This window comes from Callorhinus ursinus, unplaced genomic scaffold (assembly GCF_003265705.2).
Source record: "Callorhinus ursinus isolate GAN/ISIS: 27379988/994484 unplaced genomic scaffold, GSC_fseal_2.0 scaffold2, whole genome shotgun sequence".
In the NCBI taxonomy this organism is placed as follows: domain Eukaryota; kingdom Metazoa; phylum Chordata; class Mammalia; order Carnivora; family Otariidae; genus Callorhinus; species Callorhinus ursinus.
Window position 1 is genome coordinate 86,302,453 of NW_027397064.1, and position 19,236 is coordinate 86,321,688.

At 32.7% G+C, this 19,236-nt stretch overlaps 1 protein-coding gene across 1 annotated transcript in view; it reads left to right on the forward strand.

Annotated features, from left to right (window-relative positions):
* Window positions 1-19,236, forward strand: part of LRP1B (LDL receptor related protein 1B) — a 1,894,461-nt gene that overhangs the window by 1,292,096 nt on the left and 583,129 nt on the right. Inside the window, exons 28-31 of the mRNA XM_073905704.1 lie at window positions 725-856; window positions 2,185-2,412; window positions 14,834-15,008; window positions 15,833-15,927. Coding sequence (XP_073761805.1) covers window positions 725-856; window positions 2,185-2,412; window positions 14,834-15,008; window positions 15,833-15,927 — 630 coding nt within the window. The remainder of the gene's footprint in view (window positions 1-724; window positions 857-2,184; window positions 2,413-14,833; window positions 15,009-15,832; window positions 15,928-19,236) is intronic.

Consider the following 19,236-nt stretch of genomic DNA (forward strand, 5'->3'; position numbering starts at 1 on the left):
AAACCTTATCTAAAATGCATAATGACAGAATACGAAACACAAAAGAATAAGAGAATGATATTGAGCTGCAAAATTTAATATTCCATTCTAAGTTTGGATATAACTTATACAATATAGTTTAGCAAGTCTGTGTAAGTAGAGGAAACTTTAGCCAGTTAGTAGAGAAAAAGGAAATGAAAAAGTAGATGTCTTAATAATGAAGGATATTAAACATTTCTTCACTTAGGCTTCTGATTTGATAAAGATCATATGACCTGAAGGAAGGATATGTATGTAACAACACAGTTTCCTAGGGAATCACTAAGAGTGGTGTGCTTAGGCACAAAGAGGGTCTATATGGTAGGTTAGGAAAGTAACAATATCCATTGATACACTCAATTCCTGGATTATGATTTAGTTGAGCTTATTATAAACTAAATTTAATAATTATTCCTGTTTTTTTTCTCAGAAAAGGTCTTTGCTTCTAAGGAAATAGGATGCATATATTTAGACTTAGAGAAAATTGAGGGAGTTAACTTAGTTGTTACTTTAAGGAGGAAAATGTTTTTATTAATGTAATTGCTATATATGATTGTCTATTATTGTCATATTATTTATCTCAGTAATAGGTGCCATATAGGGAACTTCACTTTGAATCATTAAGTGAATAACCCTTGTCAACCTCAGAGGTTCCCTGATATATTTTTTTCTTTTTCACTGTTAATATTTCACTGTGTAATTACAGCTCCCAATCCCTGTGCAGCTAATGACGGCAAAGGCCCCTGCTCTCACATGTGTCTAATCAATCATAATAGGAGTGCTGCTTGTGCATGCCCCCACTTGATGAAGCTTTCCTCAGACAAGAAGACCTGCTATGGTAAATTTCTTGAAGTTCTTATCTAAAATTCAAACTGAATTCTCTCAAATTGTATTAGTGTTTTTTCCTCAAAGTAAAGCAGAATTTTTAATTCCTTAAAAACATTTGAGGTAGTGCTATTTCCAGACTCTATTGATGATTCATCTACTTTTGGAAAGACTGACAAATTCTTTAAGTGTGTGATATGCTGCACTTTACTATTTTTTACCTTATTCATTTTTTTCTTGCCACTTTCTTATTTGGTATGTTAGCAGAATTTATCTCTACAGAACAGAGAGATGTGTAAGTGAAAGTGCATTTTCAGAAAGTGATGATGTAGGTAACCCATGTAACAAAGAAGTACTTAACAGCTTTAATCTCTTCCTGCTCTTCTAAAGTTACTCTCACATCATTTTATAGGAGATTATCAACTCGAAGGGAGGGAAAATGAAGTAAAATATATAATTTTGATATATTTCTTAAAAATATTTAAACAGCACATTTAAACTAGAAAAAAATGATAATGAAATTTGTGAATGAAATCAGACTGTGGGTTATTTGCTGTTTTGATTTATTTTAATTTTGAGTAATTTTTGTTATTTGCAGAGCAATTACTTTTAAGGGCAGAAAAGAATGTACTCACAAAATCTTAACTCAGGAATGTAGGCACATGTTGGTTTAATTAATTATATATAATCTTAACATATCACAACAACAATAATTCCAAAGAGAGCAATGAAATAATAGAATATCTGTGACTTCTGTTTCTATTTAACCTCCTATTTTACAAACTCAATTCAAAAAGCTGACTATGGAAAGTAAAAATGATGCAATGCCTCACAATGTTACTTACTACAGATTTAAAAAAATGTGTAATAAAGCATGCTTTAACATTATTTGAACCCCAATTTTGATAAGGAAAACATGAACATGATCTTTAAATCCATGTTTAAATTTATTCAGAGTATAAAAAATGTTCTTAGATGCCTTCAAAAATCATTTAATTTTGTTACAATTGGGTACAAAGAACAAATATGGTTGTTTGACATTTGCAGAATTCATGTGTTTTAGCATTTGTTTAAAATTCTAAGATCAAATCACTGAGAATTCCTTGGTATTTCTAATTAAAGAAAAATAATGACTTAAGAATTCTAACTTGTTTTACATTTGTTTCTTAAGTATTTTAATTTAAATAATAGATAACTCACCTGTGCCCATCAAATCTTGATTATGATTTTCTGGTGTTAAAATTCCATTAAATCATCAACAAGTTATAATTTTAGAATTTATAGATTGCTTCAAAATTGCCAAGCTTATAAGAGAAAAACACATTTCTATTTCTTTTCTAGAAATGAAAAAATTTCTTCTATATGCAAGACGTTCTGAAATCAGAGGAGTGGATATTGATAATCCATATTTCAACTTTATCACGGCCTTTACAGTCCCTGATATTGATGATGTCACTGTTATAGACTTTGATGCATCTGAAGAACGTTTATACTGGACAGATATTAAAACACAAACCATTAAACGGGCTTTTATTAATGGAACTGGATTGGAAACTGTTATTTCAAGAGGTAAGAGTTTTGCACATTACAACTTAAAAAAAAGTCATTCAATTTATATTAATGAGAAGTCTCTTTTGTATTCTTTTCTTATTATTCAATTCTATGTTGTTAATTGAAAGTTAGAATTGATTATTCAGAGATTTAATAATATGCTATGTCTTTACAATTGTAGAATGCTATACTTATGTTGCACATGATAGTCTGATAACTAGAAATTTAGTTTCAAAAGAAGAAAAAATTCAAAAGGGATCTCTTTCAAGTTTACAGATTTCTAAACAAACATAAATGAAGACTCCTTTTTGCTGATGGGGAGATAGTAATTTGTATACAGAAAATATAGGATATTGGGAAGGACTGGTTTCCCTCTTTGACTCAAGTTTATTATCGACATATCGACATTTTGCATAAATTTCTACAGAACTAGATCACACAAATATGACAGGGAACTTATTTTTGTCCACCTCCTGACTTGGCAGGTTAAATCATAGGTTATTGGTAAATGTTGTTAAATTAACCATTAAAAAAAGGAACTTTCCCCAAAGTAGAAAATATAGTTGAAGTGAAGTTAGACATACATGCAAATGCAGTTGTTGAACTCTAAATATTTAGCATTGAATTCTCCTAGTCTTTGTTTGAATCTTGGTGTATTGTGATTTCTGGATCAGTTATTGTTGTTGTTATTGTTATTATTAGTGTATCTTCATTCTCTTTTCCATGACTGCAAAACCAAACAAGACAGTTTCTGTTCAATTTCATGCTCCATAAGCATGAGAGAGTGATTTGGAAGAGGGTAGAAGAAAGAGTGATCAGTAATCCATATAGATATATCGAACTCTCATCAAACTCTCATACTAAAAATTTAAAATCAGACCTTATATGAGGAATGATCAGTCTCTTAATGAAAGCAATAAGAAGTGCAGGTTTTAAATTCACAGATTTTCAACAGTTTCCATATATCAAACTTACAAAGCTGGCTTGAGTATCACTAGTAGATCTGAGAGTATTTGACCATTAAAGTGCTCTTTTATTTATGCTAGCTCTTTACTCATCTAAGTTTAGTACTAGTAAAGCAACTGGAGTGAATTGGTTCTAAGCTTGTTCAAATATTTATTTCAAACTTGCCATAAGAGAAGAACCTTTATAAAAAGGCTAATGCAAAGATTTTTTTTTTCTTTATACAGGATTTTTTTTTTAAGCGGAGGGGAAAATGGTTGGATAATCATTGTTAGACTAGGTAATGATCATTAAACACCTTGAAAGATCAGTTAAAGGACATTAGGTGCCTTCTAAGACTGACAGTCAGGTGATCTTCTCATAAGAAATTTATCAAAGTCTAACAGAAAATTGTTGAAGCACTTTATCATGAATGTAAAATCCTTACCAAAAGACTCTGTGAATTGTATGAAAAGATGTTATACCTCAGAAAAATGTGAGGACAACTTTCTGTCTATAAATATAGATTGGTAGCTAGTAGTTATTTGATGAATTTGTCTTTGAGAAAATCACAGACTTATATTCATTTAGCAGACTCTTTATAATTATTACCAAAAATTGAGCAACGGTATTTTCTAACTAACAATTAATACATATATTCATTAGGATCAATAATCATTTATTCAATCATTTTGACAAATATTGGAATATTCTATATATGATAAGAAATTGAAGGAGAATCAGTATTGGCTGAATAGTATGAAACACAGAACAAGAGGGACACACTATACAAACTGATGGAGCTAAAAAAAATAAATAGAAACTGAATCTAGACTTTACAAGTTGTTGATTTTTATATTAGTACTGAAAATAATGAGAACTAAGGAAGTGTTTCAAGGAGGGAGCAACTGTATGGTTAGGTTTGCCTTTGGAAAATAATTGGTTCTAGCTTTTAGGTTTAGTAGAGAATTGAAGAGGTCTGAGATGGGGGTGAGCCAGGGACTCTGGGAGACTAGGTCGTTGGCTGGTATAGCAGTTTTAGTAAGGTGTGATAAAAACCTGGACTAGAAAGGAAACAATACAGATAGAAAAATGAGGGGGAATTATAGAAATATGAGTGAAAATATAAAGGAACTTAATTAATTGGATATGAAGGTTGAGGAAAAAGCATTGTCAAAGATAAGTCCTTCATTTCTGGCTACCTTACAAGTTGAATGATGTTGCATTTTCCTTTCTTACAGGGTGAAACCTTGTTAAGGACTGATTTATCTTTCCATTAATAGAAAGCTTGAGATGAACTTTTGACAGTTCGGCTTGTGAGCTCATCAAAGTATCTCAAATCCTGCCAGTAATTGTACTTTACTTTATCCTTTCATCTTTTAGATTCCCTGCGAATGTCTGTCTGACCTTTCTCTTATTTCTTACATGCTAGCCTCTGTATCTTCTCACTTCGCTGTCCTTCTTCTACTGGACTTTTTCTTGAGATATTCTTTCTTTCCTTACCTTCCTTAGCCTAAGTCTAATGTGAAACCTGTTTCAAAAATCAGGCTCTACATTTGTCCATTGCCCCAAGCAGACCATTTTCTGAAAAAACACTGAGCCTTCATGAAGGGGTCTAGAAACATTTTACTTGCCTTGCCATTCTCCATATCCTAAAATACCAAGCTGTTCTTAATTTCTGTACTACCTACATGAGCTATTTGTTACAGTTACTTGTACAAAGCAAACTTCATTGTAAGTATAAATACTAACACATGACTATAGATGCATTCTTTGTATAAATTAACAAATATTTATTATCATATGTATATTTGCCTCTTTCACACACAAAAAAGTAATTTTACTCTAAGAAAAAATACTATAACAATTCATAACAAATGTTCTTGCTAGTGGTCTGCAGCCTGACTCCCTGGTGGTGATTAATACTTATCCTTGAATCACTGCTTGGTCCAGATATTTTTCAATTATTGATGCTTTCAGGTTTATTTTTCTGATGTGATGAATAATATTAGCTGTCGTTAATGTGGCAAGCACCATAATCTCATGTAATCTTTACAAACCTATTATTAAGAAATACTTTTATTCTGCAGATGAGAAAGCTTAAGCTTGTGAAAGCTAAAACTCTGTCTCAGAAACAAAGTGAGGAAACAGTGGAGACACATTCACACTCTGGACTGTATGTTTAGAGCTCCTGTCATCCTCATTTACTCTACAATGAAATAATTTGGGACTTCATACCCAGTGGCTTGGTGTTGTCCTTTTATGCTCAGTTGCCTTTTATACCTTACCATTATACCTTACTAGATAAAAGATTGTCCTCCTCACACTCTAAATTAACATAGCAAGAAATTAACTTGCAATTAACATAGTAAGAAAAAAAGAAGACATTAGTAGAACTTAAAGTTCCTTATATAACTGGGAGTTGCATAGTTGAGTTTTCACATTTGTCTCTATTCTTCTTTTATCTATCATTTATTCCCCAGGCAGTGCTTTGAAGTAAATGTTACTTTCTGTTTTTAAAAAATGAGAAGGCATTTAATTCAGGTTTTCCATGCTAGGAAATAGCAGAGCTTTGTTACATCCAAGTTTGAATTGATTCTAAAGCGAATGCTGTTTTTCCCCCTGAGCATCCCTTTCTTTTACAAATAAGGAACTTTGGCAAGTAGAGAGCAGAAACTTTATTATAACCACATGGCTTGTACAAAATTTATTTCCAATGTTCACTTAATATACACTCAGCATACTCCACTGATTTCACCTAGTAGCACCTGGGTGAAGTATAAGGGTTATTCCACCCCTCTGCCAATAGTTTGACTGGTTATTCTGATATATAAGAAAACGCTTTTAGAGATATGTTGGCAGCTTTATGAGGTTCCAGTCTACTGTCAATAAAAATTCACTTTTTATTGGAAAAAAATCCTGATGTATCTGATTATTCTAGGGCAAAGTGAATTGTTCACTTCCGGGAAATTAAGGACTCAACTTTGGGCAAGTACCATTGATTGAACAAAGTATTTTTTTAGTTCTAGAGTCATCTACCATCTGAAAGAACTAGACTATTGAGTTAAGCAGATGCTAAAATGAACAAAAGGAAGATTAATACAAATTAGAAGTTATCAGTTTATAAAGAACACTCATTTATATGGTAGGGAATTATCATATAATCATATGCTTTTTTAACTACAAAAATATAAACCTCTTTAAATGCAGACCTTTTGATCACATTGCTACTATATAAAATTTAATTCTCAATGATACTTTGAATCTAACTGGACCTATTTCAAAGTAGATTTCCATTATTATTTGAAATTGTTATCTACTTCTGCCAATAATTATTTTGTCAGTGAGTATTAAGATTTATTCATTCCCTCTATTTTGCAAGACACCATATTTAATTGTACCCAGTAATAAAAATGCTTAGGGGAAAAAAAATATTGTGAAAATTGGTCCAGAGAGAATGAAGGAGATGAAAACAGGTCAGTAATAACAGTGAGATCTAGATTTTGGAACCAGGCCTTGAATTCAAGTAGAAAGTTTGGATAGGGAACATCTGTTGTTTTGCCTATTTCTGAGTAGGATTTTCAATTTTCATTTTCACCCAGGAAACCTTTCAGTGGAAGAATGTCTACATCTGTGATTTAAAAAAAGAGAAAAGAAAAGGAAAAAAAAAAAAAAAGGAAAGAAAAGCAAAACCACACCTATAAATGCCGTTTCTTTGAGAACAATGTTATCTATAGCAATGAGTGCTAAATGAGCCATACTTCCTATGTTTATTTTTATCTTTTAGTTAGAAGGATAGAATGTTTTTATTTTTTCCCCATAGGGAAATTCTAAATGTGGATTCTATATGTGAAACATTAGGTGGGTGGGGAGATGGCTGTATTTAACTAAGACCAGTCTATAACCTCAGGCAGCTTCATATCTGATAAAAGAATGAGATACAAACAACTAACTAAAATGTAAGGTTAAATGAGATATGGAGTTTAATAAGGGGGTAAACTACTTAGAAAATTAGCACAAGGAGGGTGCCTGGGTGGCTCAGTTGGTTAAGCAACTGCCTTTGGCTCAGGTCATGATCCTGGAGTCCCGGGATCGAGTCCCGCATTGGGCTCCTTGCTCAGCGGGGAGTCTGCTTCTCCCTCTGACCCTGCCCCCTCTCATGTGCTCTCTCTCTCTCTCTCTCTCATTCTCGCTCTCTCAAATAAATAAAATCTTTAAAAAAATAAAAAAAAATAAAATTTAGAAAATTAGCACAAGGAATACTAAGTTATTATACGGGATCACCAAAGTGCCCACTTAGGAAATAGTAGTCAAATTAGACCTTGGGGGGAAATGGTAACAGATCAGTCCAGGTTGAGATTATCAGTAGTCACAAAGCTCTGGACACTTTATATGAAGGGAAGAGCAAGTAGAGAGCAGTAGCTAGACCTTCAAGAAGAATAAATTATAAGGTTAATGTGACAGCAGAGCACAAAGGGTTTTACATCAGGAAGAGGAGCATTTTTTTGTATTTTTGCATTTTTTTTCTCCTAAAGACAATGGGTAACCACTAAAGACTTTTAGAGCTGGTTATAGGTGATTCAAACTCTTCTGAAGATAAATTAGGTGGAAATCTGAAAGACTGAAAAGTAAGAAATTATAGATAAGGATACAGCTAGAAGGTTAAGAAAAGCTAGAGCAAAAATTAGGCTAGAACAATGAGAGATATAAGAAGGTGACAGACATCAAGGGTATGGTAGAAAAAACAAAAAAACAAAAAAACAAAACAAAACAAAAAACCTGATGGCTGGGAGAGAGGTGAAGTTAACCAAATCATTGGGAAGATGTTGGAGACATCGATCCAGAAGAAAATAAAATAGACAACCTTACTTTGGACATTTTCCCAAATCAGCAGTGAATTGTTCCTGTAAAATATCAGTAGTTACAGGTTTAGGAGATTAAGAGATATGACTAGTGAAAAAGTTGCAATTCTGCTTCATATTCTCTAGGAAAAAAACAACAACATAGGTTTGGGATACATATATATGTGTTAAAACTGACAAAACCAAGACAAAAATAAACACTAAATTGTTCAGAGTTGAAGCATAAAATTAGTTAGGGTATATAGAGAAGGCTCCTAATGTATTTGTAATATTCTATTTCTTAGGCTGGATTGTGTTTATGGATGTTTTGTTAATTTGTATACCATGTGTTATATATAGTAATATGTGTGTGTGTGTGTGTGTATACAGTTTTGCATAGTTGCAATAAATTGAATATTTAATATTTACAAAGTTCCCTTGAAAAAGCTTTGCAAAAGTTACCAATTCATTTTTTTTTTTACTTTGCCCCTAAAAACAGATACATAATTGCCCAGAAACCCACTTCAAGTGAGTTTTGATTAGATATAGACATTTCTGCCCTCAGAAAATTGTGACAGTTGGAATCCCTTCCTTCTTTGAAAGCATATCCAGTTTTGGGCAAAAGCCTTTATGCCCACCTCCAGGACACTGGTGTCAGCAGGTCCACTGCTTAGGGGGAAAAAAGAAAGAAAGAAATTTCAGAAACAGAATTGACAACCATTTTGTGTGTGTGTGTGTGTGTGTGTTTTCCATTTAGATTTATCTAAATGCCAACCAATTTATGTGCTTACCCCATTCCTCTTTCATCTAAGGCCTTTCTACTGTGATCATTTTTCTTCTCTGACCTATGCCTTTTAATGTTCCTTTAGTTTAATGATAATCTGTTAGTGATAATCTGATATGCTGTCTGAAAATATATTTATTTAGCTTTTGTTTTGGATATTTTTTTCTAATCATGGTAAAATACACATAAAATTTATCATCTTGACCCTTTTTAAGTGTAAAATTCAGTAGTTTTAAGTACATTCACACTGTAAACCAATCTCCAGAACTCTTCATCCTGTAACTGAAACTTTATAGCCATTGAACAACAATTACCAACTCCTGGTAATTCTACTCCCCAAGTGTCCACCATTCTACTTCCTTTGTCTATGAATTTAAGTGCTCTAGGTGCCTCTTAGAAGTGGAATCACACAGTATTTGTCTATTTGTGAAGGGCTTATTTGACACAGCAATATGTCTGCTCCATATTGTAGCAAGTGTCAGAATTTATACATATATATTGGGTTTTGTTGTTATGGTGGTGGTAGTTGTTATTGTTGTTTTTACAGTAGCCATCCTAATGGGTGTGAGGTGGTTTCTAACTGTGATATTGATTTGTGTTTCCCCTATGATTAGTGATGTTGAACATCCTTTCATGTTCTTGTTGGCCGTTTCTGTACCTGCTTTGGAGAAATGTCTATTCCATCCCTTTGCCTGTTTTTAAGGAAAAATATTTTTGTTGTTGTTGAGATAAAGATATAAAGATAACTTTGTTGAGTACAAATTTTAAGTTGAGTTATTTTCTCTCAACCCTTTGCAGATATTAATCTACCATCTTTTACATTCTTTATAGCTATTAAGAATCTCTGTCTTTATCTAACTAGATGCTTTTAATGTTCTTTCTTTGTCTTCATGACAATGTTTATATTTAGCCACCAAGAGTCTGTTGTGCCTCCTATGGGATCATGTCTTGCATCAGCCAAGGGAGGAGAAAACCCTCAAATATTATCTTTCACTATTTTCTCTAACCTAGTCTATTTCCTCTTTGGAAATTTTGACTGGATTTGCTAGACTACTCATTCTCCAGCTCATTTAACCTTTTTGCTTCTCTGTGTTGCCCTGGCTAACTCCTACAATTTGCCTTGTAGTTTACTGGCTGAATTGTGTCTAAGCTGCTGGTTAATCCATTTAAAACATTGCTTCTTTTTAAATATTGTTTAAAAAATATTTAAGTGTCATTTTTGGTTCTCATTTATGTCTTTCAAGAGTATTTTTTATAATAAATTATTGACAGAGCACCTGGGTGGCTCAGTTGGTTGGGCACCTGACTCTTGATTCCTGCTTGGGTCATGATCTTATGGGTATGGGATCAAGCCCTTTATCAGGCTCCACACTCAGTAGGGAGTCTGCTTGAGATTCTCTCTCCCTCTGCCCCTCCCCCTATCCACATTCTCTCTCTCTAAAATAAATAATCTTTAAAGATAAATAAATAAATTACTGGCTTTGCTTATTATTTCAAAGCATATGCTTTCCTTTAAAATATTCCACTCATTTTTCTTTATCTTGCACAATAACATAAAAACATGTAGGCTTTGGAGGTTTAAATCTGTTGTTGATTTTTCTCTTAACTCTTGCTCTTATGTTTCATTTCTTTTTGTGTTTTATTTTTTTGTTCTAATCTACTATGAGAATGAACTCAATCTAGGGAAATTGTGAGGGCCTGGGTTGAGGAATTTTTTCTTACATAGAGGATTTGTATTTGCTTCTGCTAGAGGGAAGAGAGTCACTGTAAACTGGAAATCACTTGAATTTCATTATCCCCTACCAACCAGTGGATATCTTGTTTATAAACTAGTAATTTCTTGCTTCAGTATAGACCTATGCTTAAAGTTTTTGTTTGTTTGTGTTTGGTTTGGGCTTGGTTTCGTTTTGTTGTGTTTAGTTTTCTGTACCAGAGAAAGAACAGAGAAAATAAGTTTTGTTTTTATTTTTAAATTATTCTCCTTTTTAAGCGGGCAAGGAGATTTTTTTTTTTCCCATTCACCTATCAGTGATGATGTATACCCTTCTAATATACCTGGTATTGTTTTTGTTTAGCTCTCCTAGTATTTGTGCATTTAAAGACCAAACCCACTTGCACTAAGCAACTAATATTCTATGTACCTCTAGATTATCATTGATTTGATTTCTCAGGTTTTTGTCTCTATGGCTGCACCAGACTCTCTATTCTCATTTGCCTTCCTTTATGGTTTTAGCTAACAAACAAGTCTATCTTAGCATGTAGAGACTTTCCTGTCTTGTGATCTTGATAAATCATTTAAAAGTTACAATTTATCATTTTTCAGAAAACATTATTGCAGTGAAGGACTTTTCAAAATATCTAATCTGTTTTGGCTCAAGAGGTAAGGGTCCCTCAATACAGAAAATTGAACTCTTTGAGAAATTTGCTCGGAAGTCTTTGACTTCCTTGAAAACAGGGGTTGAGTTAGAATTTATTATTTCAATGTTTTTATCAAGGAAAGAAAAATTTCACTAAACATATGGCAGTTTTCATCCCTCCCCACCCTTATGGTGAATTTACCAGGTGAGTCTAAAAAAAAAAAAAAAAAACAAAAAAAAAAACAAATAAACAACGTAGGTATTAAGAATGGTCAAAAAAGACAAAAGTTTTATTTTAGACTTAAAGCTGATAATTAAAAAATCTAATCTAGTGGGTAGAAAAAAGGTAAGGATAAGAGCATGAGAATTAATATTGGGTGAGTATGTATTTTGATATGTATTTACTCTTGAGAATGAACTTGAGGACCTTATCTGATAGTTCTAACTCAGCTCAGATAGCCTTAAAATTATAGATTGTACATGTCATGAATTTTTTCATCAGTTCATTAAAAATATTTATGTTGGGCGCCTGGGTGGTTCAGTTGGTTAAGCAACTGCCTTCGGCTCAGGTCATGGTCCTGGAGTCCCAGGATCGAGTCCCACATCAGGCTCCCTGCTCGGTGGGGAGTCTGCTTCTCCCTCTGACCCTCCTCCCTCTCATACTCTATGTCTCTCATTCTCTGTCTCGCAAATAAATAAAAAAAATAAAAAATAAAAAATAAAAATAAAATAATTAAATAAAAATATTTATGTTGAAAGCAGTGTTGTATACATTTGGGAAGGGAGGTATAAAGATATATTAGCAAGGAACCTACCCTCAAGAAGTATATGTGAGAGTAGTAATATGTCGACAAATAACTATCACATTAAGTACAAAGGAACTGACCAGATACAGTCCTATTAGAGACAAACTTTCTGGCTGGAATATATAAGAGAATTGATTAGGTTTTTGTTGTTTGAAGGGTGATGTTGCCAATCAACTTGCTTATTTTTGTGTGAGATTCAGGTAAGTGGACATGTGATAAGATATGGAGGTACGGGTAATTCCCTGTAGCTTAGAAAGGTCAGGACAAGTCTGGAGATCTGACAACATCAGTATGACTGAAGTGTGAGGTAACTGGTTAAAAATAGCGAGAAATAAAGTTGGAAAGGTAGTTATATTCAGATTATATAGAAAACCAGGCTAAGGAATTTAGACATCACTTTCTGAGTGATTGGAAACTATTAAATATCTTTGGGACAAACAAAGGTCATGATGCAGAGCTCTCTAGTCAGAAAAATAACCTGGCCGCAACTAAATCATTTGGTTGGATGAGGAAAAAGACTGGATGCTATTGCAGTGTTAAAGACAGAAATAGATTTGAAAGAGCATGAACCATAGAATTGACAAGGACTAAATAGGTATTAATAGCTTACATTTGGCTATGCTTCTCAATTTAGGAGTGCAATGTATTCTCTAGACCATGTGATTAGGAGTCAATCAGAAATAAATAAAAGGATTTTGAGCAGCGGTAACAGCCAAAAACAAAAACCAAAAACTTTGAATAACATGTATTTTTGAGGAAATAAAAACACATTGTGTTATTTTTGCCAATACCAAGCAATCCAGGGTAAAAAGGAAAAAGCATTAAGTCCTTGGATTGGCAAAATACCCCTCAACCCTGCATTAAAGTGCTTAAATACACATCATCTAATGTAATATTCACAGCAATCCTATGTATTATCTGTAATTAGCCTCATTTTCCTGATAAGAATAGAGGCTGAAATTTAAGTGACTTGGTTAAAGACAAAAAATAGGCACCCAACCTAGACCATGAAACCAGATCTTCTCATTATAAATGTAAGACTGTCTTGAAGCAACCAATTAAGTCCAGAGGGTAAAGGAACAGGAGGAGTAAATATCGTGGGTGAGGCAAATAAATAAGTCTCAGCATGGCAGGTTTAGCTTTACAGAGGTATTGTATTATTTTTTCTCAAGAAAAGGGTTCTGGATGAAGATAACTGAAAATAAAAAGAAATTTTGAGTATTCGGTTGAGAAATAAAGCTCACACTTAAGATTAGCCAACTTACCAGTAAATTAATGATGAAAGGTAAATTGCAGAGCAGAAGATGTTGTTAAGAAGAGAACTGAAACAAGGAGAATATCTCCTAAGAGTGTTGTGACTAAAAGTTACTTAGAAATAATAAGACGATTTTTGAGCAGAAAGTAGACTCTGTCAAGATTGGAGGACAGAAACGTGTGGTAGACCACCATGCCAATATTACTGTTACAAGAGACCCAGAACTGCCAGGTCTCTTTGTCTTATTTTGGTCTTTTAAATTTTAAAATAATTAGCAAATTTTACAAATCTGGTGTTTTCACCTTCACATGAAAATCTAGCTTTGTGGCATCTTTTAAAAATGATAAAAATGGAAGACCTAGCCATTTGAAGAGCTAAGCAACAGCTGCTCTGTGATTCTGGAAGCATGTGGGTTGGAACCACTGCCTTGGAGCAGGACCTGGGAGCTAGTTAGAACTTGCAGAATGTCTGAATGACTGAATCAGAGTCTTCCTTTTTTACAATCTCCAGAGGTCTTGGAAATTTGAGTAACACTGGTCTAAAGAGCTCTAGAGATTCAGTATGCTTGCAAGTAACAAAATTTTGTGAAATAAAGACAAAACCAAATTAGACTATTCAAGTGCCACCAATTGGGCACTACACTGGCCTACTTTATAGGTTAATATGTTAAAAAGATTTTCCAGTAAATATGTTAAAAAGATTTTATAGGATCCATCATTTTATATACTTGATTTTAATGTTTCTTTAATTAAAACGTACAATTGCATTTAAGCCTAAATTCTATCGTTTTTTAAAGATGCCTAATTAAATAATCAAGGAATAACAACCCAAATATTCATATTGGCTGTAATGAATCGAAACTTAATTAGATTTCAGTAATTTCTGGAGAATCCGTGTTGGAGGAATATTAAAAGGATTTTGTTTCTTTGCTCATATCTCAGTCAATTTCTGTTAATTATCTATTTTGAAAGATGTTCAACTCTGGTGATTGTTTTAGGAAAGTTTAATTGTTCTATTTCATTTCAGGAACAAATTGGCACTTTAAAACACAAAATAGCCCATTTGTTGATGGCCCACAAGTACTTTTTCCTAACCAGAAAGATATGCTACCAACTGGAGAAGCTTTTACTCTAATTTGAATTTTGGTCACCTTGGCCCATAAGACTGCTGCCTGTGTCTGCTGCTAAGTGTTTACTAGTGAATCATTGAGTGTTAGTGTAATTTCAATGCTAATTGTTGCTTCAGGTTTTCAAATGGCTCAGCAGTAAGACATTAATGATTATTCATGCCTTAAGAAGGGCTGATAAGGGAATGAGATTACAATCTTGTACAATTTTAGCTAACAAATTGAAGGGTAAATTAAATTTTCCCTGAGACAGAAAATAACTTACTTGGAAAGTCAAAAAAAATGAGAAACTTCATTCACTTTTAATTGTCTCTTTCCTGTTTTACAGATATTCAGAGTATCAGAGGGCTAGCAGTGGATTGGGTCTCACGTAATTTATATTGGGTTAGCTCCGAATTTGATGAAACACAAATTAATGTGGCACGACTAGATGGCTCTTTGAAAACCTCAATTATCCATGGAATTGATAAGCCACAGTGTCTTGCAGCTCACCCAGTCAGGGGGTAAAGTATGATTATTTTTTGTAAAGTTTTTCAAAAATCTCACACATTTTTGCCCTGATTCTATATAAAAACTTTGTTTAATTCAGAGGAATTAACATATCAGCTATACCAGTCAAAAAAAGTGAATATGGAAATTGTAAAAGAGATCCCTGGTTAGAGATTTCTGTTCTCTGCATAAAACCAGATTTTTATACGTTATTGCAAGAATTTATTAATTTGTTTCTAAGGAGTAACAGTTCAGAATAAAAAAGAAGAAAAAAAGGAGATGCAGGGAAAAGTGACTGATTTTATTTCAAACACCAGTTGTTAATAACATATTTACTGTGTGCTGATGTTATTGTCACTGCTAAGTAAATCAGTTTTCTCCCACCTTATGGCTAATCATCATGTACCATGTAGAGAGCTTGTGTAGGGTTAAAATACTTTCTCCGCAGTGCTTTCAATGGGAATGACTGAAATGATTTTGTTTAATTCTTTGGTATCTGGTTTCTCTAAACCGGGAGGATTCACTCTGGATGAATTACTTTAAATAGAAATAATTTACGATAGTCATAGGTAAATATTTCAGTTGTGAATGTAGGAGGAAAAAGGAAGTGAGATGATTGTCCTTCAATGACAGGAAAAAGCAAGAGTGGTGCTTTCTTCTCAGGCAAACATGTACATTACTGTCATCAGCAAGTGTCTCAACAATTCGGCCTCTTCTTAAAAAGAATTAATCTTAAACCAAGAATTTACTTTGACATTAACTTTATTCCTCAGTGTATGTTTCTAGTTAACAAGTAGGTCTATCTCTAATATTTTTAATCTATATCTCTTAAATTAAGGAAACTCTACTGGACAGATGGAAACACAATAAACATGGCAAACATGGATGGCAGTAACAGCAAGATTCTCTTTCAGAATCAAAAAGAACCAGTTGGTAAGTTTTTTTTTCTTTTTTAATAATCACTGCAGTTTTTAATATGACAAACCTATACAATGTATCTTTGATCTAGAACCTAAAAGAAAGTATTACAGGTTAGTAACATAAATTCAATCAGGAATTCCTCAATTTCATTGAATCCACTGGGTCTATGTTGTTAAGTAAGGAGGAAACTTTTGTGGACAAGAAGATAAATTCTTTTGATATGAGAACTTTTATAAGTGTCTTTAGTACTGAAGTCACTTAAAACTTGATGTAATTAATAAATATCTTACTTTCAGTGGTGAATACCTGATACATTGTTACGGTGGCAATATAATGTATTAAAACTTCCCCTGATCATTGTTGTGTTATTATTAATAGTTATAATGGTTTAAGTATTTAGTATTTAGTTCTCAGCCGTTTTTATTCACTATGCAGTAGGTTTATTCGGTTTGTTATTCTACCCTTGGTAACCATTATAAATCATTAGCTAAAACTCCATCATGCTAAAAGAAAGCTCTGATGTATATACATAAAACATTTTTTAAAATTTTAACTACAAAAATTCTTTTAGAGGTTAATATGTTATATATTTTGCACAGATATCTTTACATTATTATATTACCTATATATTTTTTTTCAAATTCTAAATACTCTTTCCTATTTTCTTATATTTCTTTAAGAGGCAGGAATAATCACACTGCCTTTTTGTCATCTCAGGTATCTTTAAAAAAAAATCCAATAACGAACCTAGATTTTGATAAATATTAAATGCAAATGATGGAATATACAAAAGAAAATCGTAATTTTGCTTTGAATTGAACACAATATATTTTTAATTCTGGGTGTAAAATCAATTCACCATGAAGCTTTTCAGCAATTATTTTTAGATGTAGTAATATCCTTATTTGAAGTAGCTCATTTTTACTAGTGATGATTTAGTAAAGGTGTACTATCACCAAGATTTACAATAAATAATTCCTTTCGTGTGGTCTATAGAATAAACCTCTGATAGAAAATGATAATATTAGCAACTTTTTCTTTGGATTGGCTCTTCTAAGATTTGATACACAGTTGGAATTCAAGGTAGTGTTAGAAATTAAAAACAAATTGAAATGCTAATACTTCTGTGTGGAAAATGATAGGACAAAAGAAACAAGGGCCTTAACGAGATTAGGACCCATACAAAAGACTCAATTTGGACTCAAGCAATTCAGTGTGTGCTTATCTAGAATTGTTCAGAATATTTAATATGGAAAAGTGAGTATGATGAAAATAGTATGAGCAAATAAAGTCCTTATACTGTAATGTGAGAGCCACAGGTTACACCAAAATGTTAATTTATATGCTTGTTTCTATAATGGGAAAACTTTATCTTCGTTAATACTAAATATCCATTCCCCTATTCAAAATAAATTTTAAAAAATCTAACAGCTTATATAAAGAACATTTATAAGAAAAATAGTATTAATGTTTACACTTTGTAGTTTGGCCCTCAAGGTGATGTGCACCAAGTGATATTTTTAACTGTATATGGGTGAGGATTCCATTACATTCCATTCAATAGCAAATAGTACATGTCTACATCATGTCAGTTATTGTTATATTTGGAAATCACTTTAAAATCAATTCAAAATGATACTTTTTAATTTTAATTTGTGCAAGATACACCATTTTAACCAAAATAACCCAAAACCTCATTGCAAACTATGCCTTAAATCAGCATTAATGAATATGGCTTGCAAGTCATTCATTCATTCAATAAACAGATTTTTAGTGAGTATCACATTTTGTACTAGGCCTAGGCCTATTGATAAAATTTGACACTGGCCTTAAGGGACACAAGAACCTAAATCATTTTAGATTCCATAAGTAAATTTAACTCAGTGACCTTCAGCAATTTAGTGTTAGCTTGGTAGTACTTGTTTTCCTCATCTGTAAAATCAAGACGAAATGTCTATTTTATAAAGTTCCCATGAGAATTGAATGAGGAAAATTTATTAAAGGAACATCTGGCCTTTAATAATGGAACCTGTCAGGAGTAATAATGCAAGGTATATTGGGTCCAATAGGCTGGAATTTGAATGATTTGATTGTCTGCAGTAGGGAGTATAAATGAGTTCAGTGAAGAATAAACATACAATAGAATCCTTAGAAATCTTGCAGAAGAATATATGTACTAAGTGAGCCTCTGAGATGAACAAATTTGTATGCAAATGTGAGGATTTAACTTTATATTGTTTTGCTGCTAATGCTAAGAGGTAAACAAGTTTGAAGTAGCTAGATTCTACTGTCAGATCTTCCCAACATAGGCCCTGCGTAACTTACAAGTTCCTTCTGTAACTTTTTACTTTAGCTAACTAGTCATGTTAACCAGGTGCTAAAATTGATGGTCTCTGCAATGCTGAATAAGAGACTGTGTTGTTCATATATAAATGTAACAAATCATTTTCCCTTTTTATTTTTCTGGATATCCAGATGTTCTGTGGCAAATCCTCACCCCAATGTATTCTACCACACTTCTGCCCACAGATATCTTTATTTTTGATGTACAGAGGAAGCAAGTGAGCAGGTGAAGTTATCTCCTGCCTCTATCCTCCTTCACTTCCCTACAATAAGCAGTATTTCTATTTTGGTATGTCATTCACATATCTGTTAACATTTGCCACATTTAACTGCCCACTCCAAATTAAGTGAATTAAATTGTTCAAGGTGTAAGGTTCAAGAGGAAGAATGAACTTCAGGAACCTAGAAACTAAAGACAACTTAGTAATTTCACATTCACATAAAACATTCCTCTTGCTGTGTTTGAGGGACAATATGGTTGGGAAAAAAGTTGTTTTAGGAACCAAAAAATAGGGATTTGAATCTCTGCTTTGATACTTATATTAATTCTGTGACTTTAAACATTCTTCTTTCCTTTTCAAAGGCTCAGTTTTATTATCTATAAGGTAGAGATAATAATGTCTACCTTTTGGAGTTATTTTTAGAATTAAAGGCACATATGCAATATCTTATGTTCCAGCAACTTCATACTTATATACTCTGAAGAATATATACTCTAATATATACATATATACTCTAAAGAATATGTACACTCTCAAGAACATATCCTTGACACAAGTACAAGGATATTCAATGTATCACTGTTTATAATAACAAAAAACTTAGGAAGAACCTAAATCTTCATCAAAAGAGGAATGAGTAAATAAATGCATCATGTTTATGTGCTAAAATACAAGTATGTTTATGTATATATGTATACAAAAGGACATAAATAGATCTCAGAAGCATTGAGTGAGAAAAGTAATTAGAGTGATATTA